Source organism: Xenia sp. Carnegie-2017, unplaced genomic scaffold (genome assembly GCF_021976095.1).
Source record: "Xenia sp. Carnegie-2017 unplaced genomic scaffold, XeniaSp_v1 HiC_scaffold_24, whole genome shotgun sequence".
Taxonomy (NCBI): Eukaryota; Metazoa; Cnidaria; class Anthozoa; order Malacalcyonacea; family Xeniidae; genus Xenia; species Xenia sp. Carnegie-2017.
In genome coordinates, this window is record NW_025813487.1 from 18,321,453 (window position 1) to 18,343,382 (window position 21,930).

The window sequence follows — 21,930 nt, forward strand, 5'->3', positions numbered from 1 at the left end:
GAAGATCCAGGTAAAAATACAAATCTTTGACCATCAGGTGGAGATGTTATTCTTCCTGAAATTGAAATTTAGCTGATATCTATGACTGATAAAAAGATAGTTTAGGGAAAAAATACATCTTCTACTAACATAACAAAAGTAATTGATGTTCTTAATTCAGGTTCTATTCAAAAATTGTGAATAAAAAAATAAACTAATTAAATATTACTACTACAACAACTAAGAATACATCAAAAATCATTTAAGTAAAAAAAGAAATGGATATTTGAAGTTAAATACCTTTGGCAAGACCAAGAAATGTGATCAATGTAACAGTCCAATATACTAAATTTGTCTTTACCATTTTCACTAAAAAATTATATGATGAATTTTAATGATTATGATCTTTGAAAATAAAATCATGAGTTAACATGGTCAGTGCTGTGAAAATTCTGGTTTTTCACCTCCGGCTCGCTATGAGTGTTAAGTCTTCATTGAAAAAAAAAACACTCAATGTGAATATAATATAATGAAAATGAATTTGGAAAATGAAATAGCCTTGCAAGTATGGTTACCCTATTCCGATGTAAACAGGCCCTTCTTAGTTTGGTAACTAAACAATACAACAGGAAGTACAGAAATATTTTCAAGAATCAAAGAAGAAATGAAACCCAACAAACTCATTTAGTATTTAATGTAGTGTTTCGTCTTGGTCTTTTAAAATTATGAAATTCAAAATGCATCAAAATTCTTAAAAAGTTTTGTTTAAAGCGACGTTAAGCTAGCCGAGTAAAATAGTTTAGTGTTATAAAAAAGAGAAGTCGTTCCATTTCTGATGACTTTGATGTTAGTTTAAAACTTAAAAGAAGTTACACATTCCTGGACATTTTTTTGCTTTTTTTTGCTTGCTTTGAACTTCTTTGACTGTTTTCTTTAATTATAATTTATTTCACAAGTAAAGGGATCAAAGAATTTTTTTCAATTTCAGTCACATTGATATCATACAGCTAGATGTGTACAATAAAAGGCCCGTTTTGATTTCCAGGAGAGGCCCCGATGTGTCATGAGACAATGGCAAATAAGTCAGTGTGAGCCATTAAGAAACATAAGAAACATCTTATTAATCATAACAACGACTACTAAAGCTTAATGAGCATTAGGCTCTTCAAATGAACATACAAAGGCAGAGAAATTCAGGTTTTTGAAGGTGTTCCACAAAGACACCACAATTATAGAGAGAAAAATAATGACCTTGAAATAAACTATTGCAGTTTGCAATGATAATGTTGTTAAAGTGTAATCATTGTTACTATATATTTATACCAGCTGCTAAATTATTTAAGTCAGTATTCAACTACGCGTGAATCAATTTATTACACAGACAATGAAGAAGGTTACGCATAGTAGAATAGTGATGACATTAAGGCCTTGACGCAATATATGGAGAAAATAACTCATTTCTTTAAGGCAAAAAAATTGAAAATGAAGATAAAAGCGCTCTATTTATTAAGCCTTATGAAGGAAAACGTAGAAAGTTTGACGAGTTAAAAGACGTTGTGAATGTTAAGAAATTCAACACGGGTGTGGGGGGATGAATTGATATCGATATCAGAATATTTCGAATTTGCTGTTCATTAGGTGTACTGTTAAGACATCGATTAGTCTAGGACCTATGTCACAGAGGATATGTACCCCTGCATAGAAATAAATCACGCTAAAATTCAGACTCCAACTTAACAAGATTGTTTTGTTCCCATGAAAAACATGGTGAATATGGTCGCTCCTGAATAAGTTTTCATGAAGTCTGTTACGCGAAATTTTCTTATTTTTATTACGTAAATGATTAATTTAATTTTCAATACTCCTAATAAAAATAGTAATATTTTTCATTTTGTGGATGAAAATTTATTTATTTATTTTAACTCTTTTTAGGAGGGTCCAAATCAGCTGAAACACTGTACACAGAGACGTTTACTCACTGAACTAACGTTGGATGAAAATTACGCAAGAAATGAACATTCTTTGTCGTCTAAAATACTGCCAGGTATTGCTTTTAAATTATTTCATTCAATGCAGAACTGATTATGGTCATTGTACACAAAATGAAGAATTAAGTGAGTATTTTAGTCAATATACCTTAAAATTCTAAGCAAATTCCACAGTTGTATTTGACAAAAATAGCCATTTACTTCCTTAATGATCTAATAAAAATAATAAGTACCTTGACATGTTGAAATCCACCAGAACAAAACAAATGAAAGGAAGTCAAACTTTGCCATCTTGTATTCTGTCTATAAAGGTTAAGTGAAGATGCAACTTAAGTAAAATCACAGAACTGCTACAGAAATATATGATGTATTCCTTTATATTTTATGTATATTTTTGATTTCCTATAACCATTAATATTGAAGGAAACAAGAGCATCAGTAAAACTTCCAAAATTTTTGATAAAAAACATCCTCTGTTGTAGCCAGTAAAACAAGATTTTTTTGTTTTGTACTTTGCGGAAGTACTAAAGAACTTTCCACTATGATACATCTCAGACAACTTCTTAATTCCACAGGAAATTCTGTGAAATGTCAATAAATTATTTACAAATAATCTTGTCCATCAATATTTGTTAACATTTTAAATGATTCACTTTACCTTAAACAATACTGAAGTAACAAAGCTGATGAAAAATCTTCACGTATTTCTTAAATAAACCAGCTAATTTTCCTCTTTTCAAAATTATTTCAGGGTCTCATGTTGTGCAAATATTTATATAAGTAATGAAAAGAATGTAAACGCTGTGACAACGCTGTCGTATGTAACAGAGCGATCATATTTTATCAAAACCTGTCTCATGACAAGCCACGCAAATTGCCCAGAGTTGTTTTAAAAACAGAATACCGGCCACACAATCTCTATTCTGTAATTTTATCCTAACATATGACTTAATGGGGCTTTTAGATGAATGTATAAATTGTGAAAGCATACTTCGACACGCTGTGCCAATATCCATTTCCTAGTTGATCACAATGCTCTTGAAGGCGATGAGCATCCACAAGTGGATTTTGTAAGAAATCATTGTGAAAAATAACATCTGTATAAATCGCTTTTGCTGAAATATTCTTAGTAATTTTCACAATTTTAATGCACAATTAAAAATTTCTTACATTTTGTCTACAAAGAATTCCAGATGGGGGGGAGGGGGACTTTGGAATCGCCAGGGACCCTGCAAAAGCTTGATCCGCCCTCCTGCTTACCCTATCTATCTTACCAATGATCTTATCCTGCAGTTTTTAGCTGAAAATACCAAACGTTGCTAGATTGAGAATGTTCTTGACGAGTCCCAGGGGGCATGCATCACTGAGAAACTTTTGATTTCGTAAAACAGTGAATCAAATGACAAATAACCAAGTTGTCCTTTAACTTTTACCACTTCAACCCAAGCGACTTCAATTCAGATGGTTGGACTGCAAACTTCTGTTTAGCAAAGGACTGTACATGGATGACGTCAGACGACTTTGCTCTTTTTAATCGGGTATATTAGAATTTAAAATTGTTTAAAAAAGAGCATATACCATGGTGAATGGTTAAAATAATAACGTAATAGTTATTAAAAGAACTGTTTAAAACCAGAACACTAAACCCAACAAGTCACGAAAACAAATTCAGAAATTAAAAGTACAAAAGTAATGTTGTGTAATTTCTTTCAATCGTTGTATTTACATTGCTTTCCCATTAACTTGGAATCTTAAATGAAAGAAAGTTTTGCAAAATTTTAGTAAATGTGGGGACAATATAGAATTGCAAATCCGATTTAAAATATAGCGTATTCACTCCCAAGTAAGACATTTGAATTTTACGAATCATTTCAGTGTAAGAAATAATTGGAAATCTGCATTTTGCGGTATATATATATTTAGGCTATCTTCTACCTTAGGCTATCCTGCTCATCTGTCATTGATTATCATTAAAGATTAATGAATATTGTCCACTGATTAGCATAATTGAGATGTTTGTTCGCTAAAAACTACCATTGATGTTTATGGAATTGAAGCATTGTTTACACGAAGCAAGGATAGCACTGTCCATTGTGCAGTGACTCACACATTAAAATTTAGTTACATTTTGTTCACTAAATTGTTTTAAATTGCAGTTTGCTGTCTTCCTATAAAATCCATAAATTAAAAAATTTCTATTACCGCCCAAGCTTGCTGAAACAAAGCCACTCGATGTTAGCTTGCCTTTGGGGCTAGGTGAAATCTCACATCTACAGTAGACACGAAAATAAAGAAGCAAAAAAATAATAATGATCACGAAATTGTTTTATTCGTAAACATCTCTTACACTAATGCATATGAAATGATTCAATCGTAAAGAAGCAATTTAAAGAGTTTTCCATCACACTCCTTGAAATTGCTTGATTTTTCTATCTAATTTCTACACTTAATTTCTATGTAAATAAAAGTTTAAATGGTTTATCCATGATAATTAAAATAATAAAAGTAAAACTACGATTAAAACAATATTCTATTCAAAACGCTGTGTTAAAGTCAGTGTGTATGTTGTTGCCTTATAAAGGCAAGTAAAATACATTCACAAACTGTAGCATAGATGCCAAGATTCAAGTTTGTTCATGGCAAAAGATTATGTACACAGACACAATCATAAAGTATTCTGTTTAATACTGTTTAGAGATCAAATCTAGATTATATAATGAAGAACAAAGTAAAACTTTATAAATGTAGTAACAGTCTCTACGTACTCTTGTTTTATTAACGACGATCGCCAGTTCTTAATTAAATTTATAATAAGATTAAACTACCATAATAAGAGAAAGAAAAACATGTTTTCGGCATTTTTTAAAAAAATATTCAACAAATGAATCAATTTTTACTTTTTTCTTCAACCATCAAAGAATTACGTCGAGCTTTGTGGATCTTTTCCAAAAGATAAAACTTACTATTCCTTCTTTTCATCGCCTTTTTTGTCATCACCTTTCTTGTCATCTTTTTTCTTGTCGTCTTTTTTCTCGACAGGTGCTAGTTTACTCATATCAATCCTGGCGTATTCAGTTGGTGCAGGACGATTTTGAGCCGGGTTTTTTTAAGGGACATCTTTTAAATCTACAGAAAAAATACGTATATATTGTAATTACAAACATTGTTTTTTTCTATTATGTTTGAGCACTCTGGTTACAAAACAATCCATACAATGTGTAAACGTACATCCTGTGTCCCAAGTGCAGGAGTCACCATTTTACTATGGTGATAGCCGGGAGGGCACATTGTTATACACTTGGTATATACTTTATCATATATACATATGATAATAAAATATATGTAGGTTTTTTAATCATGGTAAATGATCTAATAAACCCGTGACGTTAAATAAATTTCATAGCAGTTCGAGGAAAGGGAGGGACGTTAAGTTGATACGAGTAGTGAAATAGAGAGAGACGTTTACATCATTTCTATCACCTTATTGTGAGCAAAACAGAAACAAAGTCAAGACTAAATATACGGTTTCTTAGCCCAATCGATAAAACAATTTAAATTATGACAATGTGCCGGGTTTGTCTATTGCAGACTGAACGTTTATTAGAGACACTCGTCTAATATAAAATCAAGTTTCAATGAAGCAATTCGTATGTATTGTTTTCAAGTGTGTTTACAGGTCTTTAGGAATAAATTACTGCTAAATAATAATAATTCTAAATATGGGGTGCTTTCACATACGAGCAGTTTTTAACCCCCCTGCATAATCACATGATGCATTCAAATTAATCATCACCATAATCCAACTAAAACAAAATAAATGCACAAATTTTATTTCTAAATAATAAATGACAAATATCCACAACAAACCGGATTTCCTTCTCTATTTTCTCTATCCATCGAGGCATAAACAGGTGGTGGTGCTTTACTTGTTGATGGTTTATTTTCATCACTTGTTGATGGATTATTCACTGTTTCATATTGATTACCAACAGATTCATAAGCATTTTCTCTAAGTCCTCCAGCCTCTTCATAATGATTGGGTTGTGCATTATTAGCTCCAGCTAATGGTTCAACACCATTTTCACCGCTGCAACATTAATAACCATGATTAAATTTTGTACATGATATGGACAAAACGAAGAAAATATAGATATAACATTAATACAACAGTTTGTACTGTACGAAAAACAACAGCTTCTCTAACTTGCTGAAACCATGAAAATATTTTATTCAAAAGATGAGAAACACAAAACACATTAACATCACATATTACACAAAGAAAATTAAAATGAATAATTCACTTACTGGTATCCTTTTTCTACAATAAACATAACACAAAAGTAGATACTTAATAATTAGTAATACGACAGCAGAAAATGACAACAACCATAATGGCGACAAGGAAAACCGCTCAAACAGCAATGCCAACAATCAGAGCAATATTTGGTCCATCATCATCATCATCTTTAACTGTAGAATTATTGTTGCCATTATCTTTGCTTGTAGAAGTATTTTGGCTAACTTAAATAAAAAGTTGTGAACTTTGATAAATTTTATCAAACAGTCTTCTTGACGACCCCAAATTCAAACATTAATCAATAGCTTTTTAAATAGGTCTAGCAAATAGTTTGAAATAGCCAGAATGAAACAATGTCATATGCAAAAAAAAATAAAATTCACAATACACACTAAAGTTAGTGTCAGGTCATACGTAAATTGATAAATTAATAAAAAAAGTTTAAAAAACAAATGGTGAGACACACTCTCCATAAATGATGTTCCACATTAAAGAATTAAAGAAAAAAACGTTAAAAAAGTTACCGTTAGTAGTGGGAGTGGAACTAATTGATGACGTAAAGGTAAACGTCATCGATGACGTAATTATCGACGGCGATAGACTGAATGAGCTTGATATAGGAGCTAGCACAATTACAAAAATTTTTCAAATGAGAATGATTCCAATATTGAAATTCCTTCAATATTGAAATGCGTGCCACCAAATCGTGAAAATTTGCTAGTTTGAAATTCCAGTCATTTAAGCAATTCACGCCAAGTAATCTATTTAAATTAATGAACTCTAGGCAATTTACGTTTATAAACACTTTAATGATTATACTGGGAAATACAGATAAGTTAAACATATTTTTACTGATAGTCATTGAAGAATATATATACATAGGAAAAAATGTTATGGTTAATGCAGCATGCAGACATTGCCAGTCATTGTTTTACAACACGAGCCAGTAAAAAGTTATGTAATCAGAGCAATCTTTGTTGTTTACTGAAATTTTATTGTTATAAGGGTATTCAAGCGCATTCAAGAAGTCTAATGCTAATTACAATAAGGTAAACATCGGTCTTTCACCTTTTGCTACCAAGAAAGTTCGTACATAATGCAAAATAAAAGTCCAACAAGTGATAAACTGAGGTTCTTAATTTTACCTTCGTAGCTAGTGGTATTTGTATGTTTGTTGTTAGTGGGAGTAGGATTTGTATGTCCGTTGACAGTGAGATATTTAACCTCAGATAAATCATTTCGCAGTTCATTCTTTGCTTCACAACGATACGAGCCAGCATCACTGTAGTTGATGGAATGAATGGTGTATGTTTTATTATTGCTGACAACAGATGTGCTATCTGTACCATTGTGGTAAATGGTGTAGGTTGGTTCAGGCTGCCAATCTGACTCACAGGATATTGTCACAGTTTGACCTATTCTGGCTGACATTGGACTGATGGTAATATTAGTTTGTCGTGGTCGGTCTAAAAATAAAATTCATATTCCACTACAAACATTCAGAATGAAATCTGAAACATAATATTATAAACTTACATGTAGCTTTCACTTTTATTTCAATGGATTTTTCATCTCTATAACGTGGATCATTATAACTTTGTGCTTTACATGTGTAATTTCCACCATCATTCAATGCAACATTAGTGATTACTAATGTCTTATTTACAACTTCAACATCACCAATTATGTTGTTATCTTTATCAAACCATGTGACATTAGCAGGAGGGTTACCTCCTTCACCTCTACATACACATGACACATAATCACCTTCATCCACAACCCGACGTGTTGGACAATTAATTAGCACATTTGGTTTTACTGAAATTAAAAGCAAAAATTTTCCCTAATAATAAAGAAAATGGACGCTGAAACACTCTTCTTCTTAACATAATGAAAAAATAAAGTTTTAGGAATTTTCTGAAATTACAAAGCTTTAATAAACTTCCAACTAATAGCTGAAAATGTTTCTGTCACAGTTAATGCAACGCTAGTTAAACAATAAAAAGTCCTGCGTTTTTGTTGCCAATTTTGTGATAAGCATTGCGCTGACGCATACTATTTAGCATAATAAACCTGCTCCAGGAAAGAATTGCATCTACTTTGAAGTAGCAATCCAAAGATACTGCAAAGCTTCAAACATCTTCAGTCTTTTTAATTTGCAGTTTGAGTTAACATTAAACATGTTTTATACATTTGTGATTAGGTAGTTCATATTTTTTAAAATTCAACTCTCCTTCATTTTCCCGTAGGCTTCATGACATTAAGGCCTAATCATTGAGTTCTATAATAACTGGAGCGGCTATCTCAAGCGCGGCCTTAGATATCTGGTGACGCCAAAAAAATGGCGGATTTCGTCCGTTGCCGCTGAGATTTACCGAAATTGACCGCTTTTCCGAAAATTTCACAATTTCCCACTCCCTCCTGAGGAAAGAGTGAAGAAAATGTATGTGTGTATTTGGGATTCGGCAAGCAATTTTTTGATGAAAATCACGATAAAAACCTACAATTCGTAACAGCGAGTCAACATAGCTTTCCAGTTATCGGCTCCTACGAGGATGTATTTATAACTATCGATGAAAGAGCTATATGTCGGCTACACATCTATGAATGCAGATATGCGTCGTTTTCTTACCAGCGTCAAACTTGTTTGATCGATTAAACTCTTTAGTCTATAAAAAAGTATATCATAGTTCATCTCCACAGTGGTTCACGAGAGAAGTTAGCTTATTTTTATCATTGCTATTTTGCTTCTTTTTACTTGTTTCTTTAAAAAGTAAATATTAAATCTCTGGATATTTACGTATTTTCTGTAATTGAGTTTCATATTAAATTTCAAAAGACTCAAGTCTGCATAGGTTTGGTAAATGAAAACAAACAATATTGTATAGAAATTACTTTAAGTAACCTTTTGTGATGTTCTGAAGTGCAACTGCATCAAATACTTGTAAAGTTGTAGCACATTTTGATTTTGTTGTATTGATATATAAATTGGGCAAAATGCAAATAATCATCAAAACACTTATGCTTCCAATGGTGTTTATAATTCATTTTAGTTTTAATACTTCTACCCTTTTTTCACTTTGTTCTGTTTTTCCTATATTTTCAATATAAGTGCACAATTTGAATGATTAAAACAGTTTTCACTTCAATAATAAATTTCATAAGCAGTTGGTAGTGCATTTTGTTCTCTGAGTATCCACATTTGGTGTTTTCTTCATACATGAATGATGAAATGCATATGGATATGTCATAACAAGGCAATAAAACCAAATGAATTAAATACCTATAGTGTACTTTTATGCTAGAAGCTTAACAGCTTTCTAGAAATTATAAAGTTATTGGATTATATTACCTCTATATCATCAATCTCATGAAAAGAAATAAGAAGCAAAATATTTGTAGAAAAGCTTTGAAAAGTGAAAAACATTTATTTAAAAAAGCAGCAATGATGCATATGATAAATCCCATTCTGTACTCTAATAGGTAAATAAGCTCAAACTGTTTCTTAAAGAAATATAAGAAATATATAAGAAATATACAGTACAGTAAATTTAAAGGTTTCATCACTGAATCTTTAATGCTTCAGTATAGTGCATTAGATATTAGTAACATTTAAACAACACTCAACTAAAATATTTTGATAAAGATATGCCATGATTTAAACATTATGTTATATAAAACCCAATGGCTTATTCAGTTTAATGCTTCACATCTGCATCAAGTCATCATCAATCTCAGTACAAATGTTTACATAGACACAAACTTTATGGCCTTTCCATTTTATATGTTGTGAATTGACATTTAATTAAGCATCAAAACACACAACCTTCTTGCCATCTTTTTTTGGTTCATGAACTTCAACTTCAAAGCATTCAAGGCATCATTAGTGAATCCATTGTCTCCATCCATAGAATTTGACCATGATCAAATTAAATAACTCTGGATAAGGCAGACAATAAATCAATTATCTTTACAGCATTATCATTTTTTTAAGACTCTGCCTGATCAATAACATCTTCCAGTCATCTTTACTTCTTGGTCTTCCCTGCATGTTGTCAGCAAATACAACATAACAAGCTCTGCTCCAAATCATGGGTACTGTTGGGGCTGATCATTTCTTCTTGATACTTTTCACAGAGCAAAATGTGTGCAGGGTCTTTTTGCTTTAGGGAAACTATTTTGCAAATAGATAGGTAAATTTACGATTTCATGCATTAACAAATGACAGAAAAGTATGCAGAAATTTATAGACAAAAACAGGAAAACATCAGTATATTTGGCGTTCAAGTCAGTCTTAAAAAATACGATCTTTAATATGTATTTTATGGCTTTTCAAGTGCATGTATAATTGCTTTTCAATCGTTGACGGACTAACAAAACAAACAACTACCTCACCTGTGGGAAGCGATATGTACCTTTTTGTGGAAACTACGACATCCAACAATTGAACGATTGAAGTGTTGGCATTATAAAAGAAATGCCAAAAAAGAATCGTCACAGAATATGGAACTAACGATATCCATATTCTGTGATATCGTGTTTGTTTTTGAAAAATTCTTTATAATTTACTATAGACACCAGGGGGAGGTCGAGAATATTATTTTTCTGCAAAGCGATCATTTCAGCGGAAATACGTCCGTTGGCCGCCATTTTTTTGGCGACCTCGCCCCAGTAAAGATAGCCGCTCCAGTTATTATAGAACTCAATGGGCCTAATTCCACGGCAGCGAAATGCGAAATAGTTCGCGCGAAATTTTGTTTCTGCGAAATTTTCTCCTGTAATTCGATTTCCACGCATGAGAAAAAGAGCGCCAACTTTTAAATAATATAGCAATATGGAGTTCAGCCGCAAACAATTAATTTGCCTGCTCTTGATATACCGAAGAAGAAAACGACGTTTGAAAAAATACAAAAAGAGATTTTGGGTCAGAAAGCTTTTTAAAAGTCGTGCAATACGAGGGGAATTTGTGAACTTAGTACAAGAGTTGAAACTGCACGACCATGAGTTGTTTTTTAAGCAATTCAGGATGGATCCTAGCCAGATGGAAGAGGTTTTAAGCTGGATACGCCAAAATTTATAAACAGGAAACTCGGAGAGATGTTATAAAACCTGAAGAGAGATTATGTGTGACTATGCGCTATTTAGCAACGGGTGACTCTTTCTCAACCATATCGATGAGTTATAGAATTGGAGAAACCACAATATCAAAGATTGTCAGCGAAACATCGAATGCTATTTGGGAAGCAATGTTGGAGAAAAACATTTTGAACATGCCTAAAGCACCAGAAGATTGGTTAGCAATTGCCAAATTGTTTGAAAAACGTTGGAATTTTCCTAATTGCTTGGGGTGCATTGATGGAAAACATGTACTCATTCAAGCACCTGCTAGGAGTGGTTCACTGTTTTCAATTATAAAAAAACTTTCTCAATTGTGCTGCTAGCAGTTTGTAATGGAAACTACCAATTTACAATGGTCGATATTGGGGAAGCAGGCAGGCAAAGTGATGGTGGTGTATTTTCTAATAGCAATCTTGGCTATTCTATTCTTAAGAATCTCCTGCCAGTGCCTAGACCAAGACAGATAGACAGTTCAAATGTTTTATTTCCATTTGTCTTTCTTGGAGATGATGCATTCCCATTACGTCAGAACTTGATGAAGCCTTATGCAAATCCTAATTTGGACATAAGGAAACTTGTGACCAACTATCGCATATCAAGAGCCAGGCGTATAACTGAAAACTCGTTTGGAATATTGGCTGCAAGATTCCGAATATTTAGACGTCGTCCAATTCATGCAAAAGTTGACACAGTTATTTCAATTACCAAAGCTTGTGTTGCTTTGCATAATTACCTAATGAATGGAAAGACATATGCTAACCGATACTGTCCATTAGGTTTTGTTGACCATGAAATCAATGGACATTTCAAAGGAGGGGACTGGCGAGATATGGTAGTTGATACAACTGGTTTGGGTCAAATATCAAGAGTTGGTTCAAACAACTATGCAAAAGATGCTAAAGAAGTAAGAGACAATTTTGTAAATATTTTAATTCAAAGGAAGGAGAGGTCCCTTGGCAATGGCATGCATATGATGTTGATGTAAATAATTGCCACAAATCATGATAACTTTATTTAAAAGACATTAATGTCATCCCTAAAATTTGCATGGGAAATGATCATGATTCATGCAAGGAATTCAAATTTTTCAAAATAAAAACATCACAACAAAACTTACAAACAAAACATAAACCTGTCAGACAAAACAAAGTGAATATTCACATTTCCCTCATTCATCATCCATCTCTTCCAGAAGAATCTGTTGAATTTTTATTTTACTTCCAGACTTTTTTTCTTGGGAACTTTCTCAAAACATCCACAATACTTTTACAAAAAAAGAAATCTTCATCTTCATGTTCTTTCTTATCACTGCCTTGATCTTTTTCTTTTATGGCATTAATTAAGTAGTGATCAATAGGATCCATGTCATCATTTTTTTTCCTTTTACAATGAACTATAGTTGCCTGAGGTTCAACATTAGGGAAGCTTTGATTTAAAATACCTTCTGCACAAGAAATAGGTTCTGATGATGTAGACGAGGATGGGGACTGGTGTTGTGAATGTTGTGGTTCAACAGACTGGATGGTAACGTTGCTATGGGTGGTGCGATTACTTAGTGTATCCCGAAGGAATGCCAATTGACTAAAATATCTGCAGCGAGGTGGCTTATAAGCACCTGCACCTGACCTGTTCATATCTCTTTCTCTGCCAAGACATTTTTTGAAGCTATCACAGAGATTTTTCCACTTGTTTTCAAAAGTTAACTAAAAAGTTAAATAAAAAAATTTAAGAAATTAAGCTAGTGAACACAATTAACACAAAGATCTTTTATTATTTAGGCAACTGCATTTTTAACCATGCAATTGATGACTAGATGTGGTGCAGTACAATTCACAAAAAATTCAACTGTATCCACCAAGTTGCAAAATCTTGAACATCAGAGTTCCTGAACTGCCTATGACATAATCTGTAAAGGAGAGCCTTGCATAATTTCATCCCACACCATACTCTAGTAAATATAGAAGTCACTGTTGTAAACAGTAGGGAACTTAAAAACTTGGAAAAATAAAACATGCATGAAATATGTAACTTCTGTGTACTCTTTCTTATTACTTATAGCATGTTCAAGGTGCACCTTCACCTGAAGGCTTGGCAGAAAACACACCAAACTAAACCATGTACTCACCATCGCGATTAAGTTTTTGCTAAATTTGCCCAGACAATCCTTTTCTTGTCTGACCGTTTGAAATCAGGGATTCTCTCATCCATAAAATTGGCAAAGACTGAACTTCGCTAATAAGTATTTCACAAAATCATCATGGAAATCGGGAGTTTCGTTGGCATTTACGCTATGAAGTAATAGAGCTGTGTCTTCCGAAAGACTAGTCATGTTGATTTCCAGAGACGCCATATTAAATTTTGTTTACAAAGCAGTTATTTCATTGGTTTCGCTGGTTTTCGCTTGAGAGTTGAAACAATTTCAACTTTGGCGAAACAGAAATTTTTCGCCGAGAAATGCCTCATGGCAAGGGTGCGCATGCGTTATATCAGTTTCCCGCGAACTATTTCGCATTTCGCTGCCGTGGAATTAGGCCTTTAGGGAGCTTTAGCAAGAGTACGACTACGAGTACGAAGTTTGACCGTGTAAGAGAATGGCACGAGGTAGTTTGTTGTCGGTGTCGCTTCGTCAAAATTTTGCTTTAGTTGTAAACAACAGAACGAGCCTTTTATTGTGTAAAACACCGACGTTTGCGAAGCAGCTACGGCTCTATTTGTTATTAATGATATCAATGAATCGGTAATACTGGTTTGGCGAGAATATAGGACTTTTTAAACTGAAAAATCTTCACTATTTTAAGTTTTATGTACGATATATTTGTACTATTTTATTGTTTGTTTACCTTTCACTTTGCGTACGAAATACATGAAAGTTTTGCAGGTCATATTTTCAATTTTTAATGTACATCTGCGCTCAAAAAAGGTTCTAAATTCAAGCCTGGATGCTCGAAAATAGTACTGTAAACTAATTTCTCACAGAATGAAGAAATATACCTACTTTCTTTGCTTAAAAAGACATCGTAGTCGCGACTACGAATTTTTTACAAAACATCGTACTCAGATTGATGACGGCTACGTGTTTTTGTTGTCGCAACAATGTTTTTGCGCCAAAATGACGTAAATCGTACTCGTAGTCGTACTCGTAGTCTTTGCTAAAGCTCCCTATTATCGCAAAATTTCATTTGACTGCTCTCCTTATCTGAGTTGCTAATACACAATTTAATTCATACTTTTATAATCCACCAATAACATGGGCCACATGACGGCCCAAACAACCGATAAAACTTAAAACAATACCATGAAGCAGGGCTGAAGACATATGGAATTATGGAAAAAAACACCGGCACACGCTATGTCGTTAACCATTTACGGTTGCACATCGTTTGAATATTTAAGTCCCCACAAACGATATACGCTGCACCCCTGGTCTTTTTTTATCTACCTTTTTTACCCAAATGCTGTGGTATTGCAGGGGCGGACTGACCTGTTCATGACTTACTAGGAAAACTCAGAAAGGGGTGCCTGTTTGTTGCAAGTAGCCATTTGTAGGGGGGGAGGGGCTAAAGTGCATGTGCTGCTATATCGAGTATAAGTTATTGACAGCTACTTGGCTATAACAAGTTAAGGCGAGAACTCAAATGAACTACATAACTAATAAAACGACAAATAAGATTTTGAGGATTTTGTTCTTTGAGAACTGCATGATGTTCCCAGCACTAGGCTAGACCATATCATATGCTTGCACCATTGAACAAAATGTTTTCACGTAAAATACTATGCTAGAAGTAGCAAAAAAGCTTTTAGGCTAACAAATTGTAAGCAATTTTAAATAGCGTAGATTACTCAAAAGCTGCATGTCAATAGAAATTGGGAAGTTTACCAATACACATAGATGATAAGGACACATCTGATTGCTTTTGCATTTTGTCATTGTAGCAGTACTATCTTTATCCTGTTGTACTTTAATAGACTTACCAGTGTTTTATTTACTATTTTCCGGAAAAGGGCCAACGCAAAAGAGCATATGAATGCGTGGAGCCCCGGGAAACTTCCGGGTGTCTTAATAGGCCAGTCTGCATATGTGATTTTGTAAATTCTTGGATTGCAAGCTACCTCACAGTCGCCATGCTGGATAATTTTAACAAAGGACTTTCCTTATCTACAATGTAAATTTCATCCAACATGGCGAGCATTCCATTGTTCTCTTACTCCCAGGGAGATGGTTGCAAGCCACCAATAAATACGTTCGGCAAACTGCTTATATATAGCTACGTTACTTCATAAACCATGCACAAGTAATGCCCTTCATGATAAAGTGGAGGAAACTCTGAACTTTCAAAGAACAGAAAATTAGTCATCCTGCTTTCTTTGTTTACTATAAAAATGGCCGTTGAGTTTGCAATTCAATTTTACAAAAGTGCTTACAAATAAAGAAACTAGATGTACACCGCACTTGACTAACTGTTTAGATGAAACAGCTCCATTAATTTGACATATCTGAGTGCGGTTTGTCAAGTAAGATGTCAATAAAGATAAAGCATTTCCGTTTATGCCATACAGTTTAAATTTATTTAGTAAAATTTCACGATCAACAGTGTCGAAAGCCATTTTTAAGTCAATGAACACAACAAGGTTGAATAATTTTGTCAATATTTATATACCAGCTATTGGTACAATCTAGTAAGGCTGTAGCTGTTGAATGATGCTTTCGGAAGCCAAATTGGGAGTCACTTAGTAATTGAAATTTCGTTAAGTCATCATAAAAAGTTGGTCGTATAAAATGCTCTCCATAATTTTGCTGACTGCCGGTAAAACAGAAATCGGTCTGTAGTTGGTTGGCAAATTCTTTTGGCCGTTTTTGAACAATGGAATAAGTCTAGCAATTTTCCAATTATTAGGAAAGTTACAAGATGTAATAGAATGGTGAAATACTAATGTCAATGAGTCAGCAATAATGGGCGCAGCTAATGGAAATTTTTCAATACCAGTAGATTTTTATAGGAAAGACTACATAACATTTGATAGTTTACTTTTGGTTACAGGTTGAAAATTTGAAAATACCGATTTGGGATTTTTTATAAACTCTTGAAAGTTACAATTTAATGAGTCAAGTTTTTCAGTCAATTCAGACCCAATTTTTGAAAATATAGATTGAAACCCTCAGCAATATCCTCGGAGTTTGTCAGATTGATGCCATCTATACTTAACTCATTGACATTGCCCGTCTGTTTTGACTGCCCAATAGATGGTTGATTGTTTTCCAAGTCTCTTTTGGTTTGTTCTTTAGACCAGCAATTGTCCTTGCATAATAATTTTGTTTAGCTTTTCTCACTTCTATGTTGTTAACTTTATCCCTTAGTTGCTTAAACATATTCCAATCAGTTTCATTCTTGTTTATGATGGCTTTTCTCTTGAATGCATTTCTGTCAATAATAAGTTGTTTAATGTACCTTGTAACCCTAGGTACATTTTTGGATTTGATTTTCTTATGTTGCACAGGAGCATGTTTATTAAGTACTTCATTAAATAGCGTTTTCCATAAATTCCACATGTCGTTGGGATTATTAGCAAAATAAAATATGTGCTCCAAATGCTGATAAGTTAAATCTTCAATAAATTTTTCACTATTGAAATTTTTAATGTTTCTAATTTCAAATGTATTCTCATTTTGTTTTTTTGGGAAGTTAATTTTCCTAACCGCAAATATCAAGTTATGGTCAGAAATTCCACTATGTATGACGCCAGAATGGGAAATATTGTCTGGGCTATTAGTTATTACATGATCAATAAGAGTGGAGGTTGACAGTGTTACTCGCGTGGCCTCATTAATGAGTTGAGAGAGTTGATACAATTAATATAGAGATATAAGTTTCTTTGTTGGTGTAACAGGTTCATGTTTAAGCATGTCGCAGTTAAGATCACCAAGAATATATAATTCTTTATTTTGATCGTCAAATTGTTTGATTAATTTTTTAAAATGTAAAAAGAAATCATTAGGAGAGTAAGGTGGCGATAAATAGTATTACCAAGAAATTGGTCTCCCAATTTGTTCAAGTGGAGATTGGAGCCATTTAAGTGATTTTTGCCAGTATTTTCGTTATTTATAAAAGAAACATTATGTTTAGAGCATAATTTGTAGATGAGAGAATTATAAAAAGCCATTTTATTTAAGGAAACCTTGCCATCAAATCTTTTTACAACACTTGAAATTCCCACTTTACCTGCTACCTTCTTCGAACTTACAATCAAGGTTTCTAAACCTGTGGCAACTTCATCAGCACTACTGTTGACAAGATCATTAGTACCAACATGAATAATAATAGTACCATATTTATTTTGGGGGGTCTCCAGGACTTTTTGCTGGATGTCCTTTACTTTTGCAGCACTGAAGGAGTGGCAGGTAGATTTCCATCTCGCTGCCCAGGAGATCTTTTTTGGAGCTATATGTTTCAACATTGAGTCACCAATGATAACAGTTGATGCAGTTGAATAATTATGGGTTTTTTGGTCAGTTATATCTTGGTCGTCAATAGGAGTGTCAATTTTTGATTTTGTGAACTTTTCTCCTGCTTATTGGGGTAGGCATTTCGTTGAGATTGAATTTTTTTGTCAGTTTGCTCGTTGTCTTCATCAGGATTGCCAATTTTTAATTTTAAAAACTTTTCCTTCTACTTACATCGGTAAGCATTCAGTTGGGATATATCGTGGAGATTTCCAAATCTATTTACTAGAGGAAGAGGATTAGTTGTTGGTTTTTGTTGATTGGTCTTGGGTTGATTCTTACGATTGACATCTATCCAAGCATTTTGATTGTTGACAAGCAGAGACAAGATTCGATCGTTGTCTTCTCTTAGCATGCTAATAAAAAATTTCAAATGGTCAATCTCGGCTGCCATTTTCGCGTTGTCGACTAGAAGGACGGCTTTTTCGATATCATCGTTTTTCGATTTTTCTTCTAAAATACGTAGACGATTGAGGATTTGGTCGAGTTTACTTGCATTATCGACGATGTCTAACTTTTCTGAAACAATTTTGTCTGTGCTGGTTAACGTTAAAACAAATGTCTCGACATTAACAATGCGCGCGAAATTTTGGTTCTTTATCATTAGGTTCGGTGCACGTTTCATTTTCTTTAGTCTTGTTTCCGTTCTTTGGCAGATCTTTCTGATTACATATCTTTTTCTTTGGTTTCATCTGTTTTGGGCAATTTCAGAATCAAGCTTTTAACATCAGCATCTGTAAGCGTGGATAGACTGTTCTTTGTTCGGCGAGACATAATAGTGATATTACCAGTTGATCAATTGATATCAAATTTTATACCACAAAAATCAAAAGTGGTATCAATAACTAATTTTTTGTCCTATACTCAAATGTAGTAAAATCTGTGATACAAACACTTTAACATAGATTATTCAAATCAAAAGATACCCTATAATTTCCTTTTTAAATTAAAACAAAACAAAACAAGTCTTCGCATTTGTCTTCGCTCAACGGCTCAAGTATTTAGCTATAGGATTCCAGACTGCGGTCATATATCGTATAATTACGCCCGATGCTACAGCTACTCAGATTACATGAAAGGCTTGGATAATCCCGCTGCTAAGTTTAAAATAATTAATACAACTTACTTGCAATAGACACGTTTACAGATGAGCCAAAGGAATCAAGAGCATGGATAGAAAATTTATAAACACCGATGTAACTTTGAGTAACATTCTTTAACATTAGAGTTGCAGGTTTAAAAACTTCAACATCTAAACCCAAAGACGTAAGGACTGATGGAAAAAAAACTGGTTCTTTATCATCAATTATTCTTACAATTTCTTTAGCTGCAGAAGAAGGAGTGTCAAATGTCCTAAAGGTCCAACTCCGAAACTCAAAGTCTCCAATATTATTTAATGTCCAAGTTATATTGTGAGAAGATCCAGGTAAAAATACAAATTTTTGACCATCAAGTGGAGGTATTATTGTTCCTGAAATTGAAATTTAGCTAATATCTATGACTGATAAAAAGATAGTTTAGGGAAAAAATACATCTTCCACTAACATAACAAAAGTAATTGATGTTCTTAATTCAGGTTCTATTCAAAAATTGTGAATAAAAAAATAAACTAATTAAATATTACTACTACAACAACTAAAAATACATCAAAAATCATTTAAGTAAAAAAAAGAAATGGATATTTGAAGTTAAATACCTTTGGCAAGACCAAGAAATGTGATCAATGTAACAGTCGAAAATACTAAATTTGTCTTTACCATTTTCACTAAAAAATTAAATGATGAATTTTAATGCTTATGATCTTTGAAAATAAAATCATGAGTCAACATGGTTAGTGCTGTGAAAATTCCAGTTTTTCAGCTGCGGCTTGTCAATTCTGAACTGGTAAAAATAGTCGGCGCTGCGGCCCATCTCCGGTGCACAGAACTAAACATGGTGCATCAAAATAAATAGTAATTTCTACTCGTAAATGGGCAACATTTTGCGTAGCAATATGTTCCATTAATTCTACCACAGAAATATCTTTATCATTGCAATAAATTTTTTGTGTTTTAATTTGCTTTATAAAATAAAAACAGTAAACGTGTGCGCTGATTGGTCAAAGGCTGAGTTTGCATTAGCCTGGGTAAACTGATCTTAGCTGAACCTCAATCAATTAAAGAGATTTTGTGAACCATTCACTAATGAACTTTGTGGAAAATTAAAACGCAAACCTTGAAAATCTTATGCAAACCTTGGAGATCTTTGTGAGAACGCTCAAGCAAGAGCAAAACCTGCTTTGCACTGATCAGATCTTAAGTTCTCCAAAAGGTCTCTTCAGTTTACATAAGCCTGTGCAAACATGGTTAACATTTTTGTTTCTTGACTTGATTGGAAAAGCATAAGATGAACATAAATACTGTTTCCTAAAGATTGTGAATCATTGGATACATTTACATCTCACATTACAATTATCGTAAGTGACCAGTGACATATCTTTAGTTCTGCTATGCAAATTATTCATGAGTTCACTAGCTGTAAAAACAATAGATTTCAAAAAAATGAACAATGACGATGATCTGAAATTTACATAGCACAACCAAATTTGCAGGCTAACTTTCCTAATGTTCTTAACAGAATAAACTTGAAATTTAAATCATTTAACTATGCTATTAAAGACGATACACAAACTACAAAAGAAACATTGGTTATAGTTAAGGATTGACATTGCTTTAGCAAAATGAACTTTAGGAAAAGACAGTTAGCTGTACAGGAAAGTAATTTTGTGTAATTCTTAAATAATAGTGAACAGAAATTCTTCTCTTTTCAACCAAAATGCTTTAGTTTTGAATGAAATTTTACCTTTTACTAACTGTTTGTAACTACTGCAACTGGAAGTTAATTTAGTTTTCAACTAGGTCCACAGAAAAGCCCACAAGCATAAACTTATTACAGTATAAGAATTGATGTAGTTGTAAACTGTTTACGCATACTTTTACTATGTTTTAATGTTTTGTCAGTTGAATTTTCATACTATTGTCAATAAAGACTGTGTTGTGTATACTGTGCTGATGACTACCATACAATATAATCTAAGCATTCCCACCACATAAACAAGACCCTCCTATACAAGCCCAAGAAAGAAGGCATACAAAATTATATAAGTTCAAGGCTTATGGGCAAATGTTTACAGTATGATTCATGATAAAATATAGTGATTGTTAGGCCCATGCAGTGTGCAAATTAGCGGTGTGCAATGTGCAATTTGCACATCGTTTTAGCTAAAATGAAAACAATTGCACATCACTTTTTCAAACGACATGCTAAAAACTTCTATTCAAACGGTACACGAAAAACACTGTTGTGAATCATATGAATTTGTTCATGTTTAAAAATATTAATTTAGCAATTAGCACTATATAATAATTAATGTAATATCGATTTGATTATGCCTCTAAAGAAACACTTTTGTCAAAAAAAAATTGCACATCGTTTTTTTGAACTAATTCGCACACTGGGCCCATGGAGGTAGGGTAACCCTACCAGAAGGGTTACATTAGCAAGCAAGTTACCCAACGTGAAATTGCTTTATATGTAGCATTTACATGTGTGCTAAACGGTTAGGGTTTCCATATCAAATTGATAAGGTTAGCACAATAGTTGGATTATGATATTTTTATTTCATAAACCATAAAAATGTTTGAGATAAGGTAATCCCTTTCAGTAGGGCTATGTTCACATCATATCTACTCAACATATTTGCATATCAGGGAAAATAAATTGCTTCGCGAGCATAAAATTATACACAAGATGCACTACATGACTTTACAGAGACAAACAATAAAACTAGAGCCCATCCACCATCTACAAGGAAGTTGTCGAGATGGCAAAGAAGGTTGACACAGACCTGTCAATGGTAGAGTCACTCTACACAAAAAGATAGCCTTGCAAGTATGGTTACACTATTCCCATGTAAACAGGCCCTTATTAGTTTGGTAACTAAACAATACAACAGGAAGTACAGAAATATTTTCATAAATCAAAGAAGAAATGAAACCCAACATGCTCAT

General features: G+C 33.2%; 1 protein-coding gene across 3 annotated transcripts in view; it reads right to left on the reverse strand.

The window, feature by feature from the left end:
* The window catches only part of LOC124451688 (immunoglobulin superfamily member 10-like), a 65,898-nt gene that overhangs the window by 29,862 nt on the left and 14,106 nt on the right, over positions 1-21,930 (reverse strand). For all 3 annotated transcript variants that reach the window (XM_047002292.1, XM_047002293.1, XM_047002294.1), the window contains 3 exons: positions 19,578-19,646; positions 19,008-19,352; positions 7,801-8,082 (listed from right to left, as the gene is read on the reverse strand). In XM_047002292.1, the coding sequence (XP_046858248.1) occupies positions 7,801-8,082; positions 19,008-19,352; positions 19,578-19,646 (696 nt within the window). The remainder of the gene's footprint in view (positions 1-7,800; positions 8,083-19,007; positions 19,353-19,577; positions 19,647-21,930) is intronic.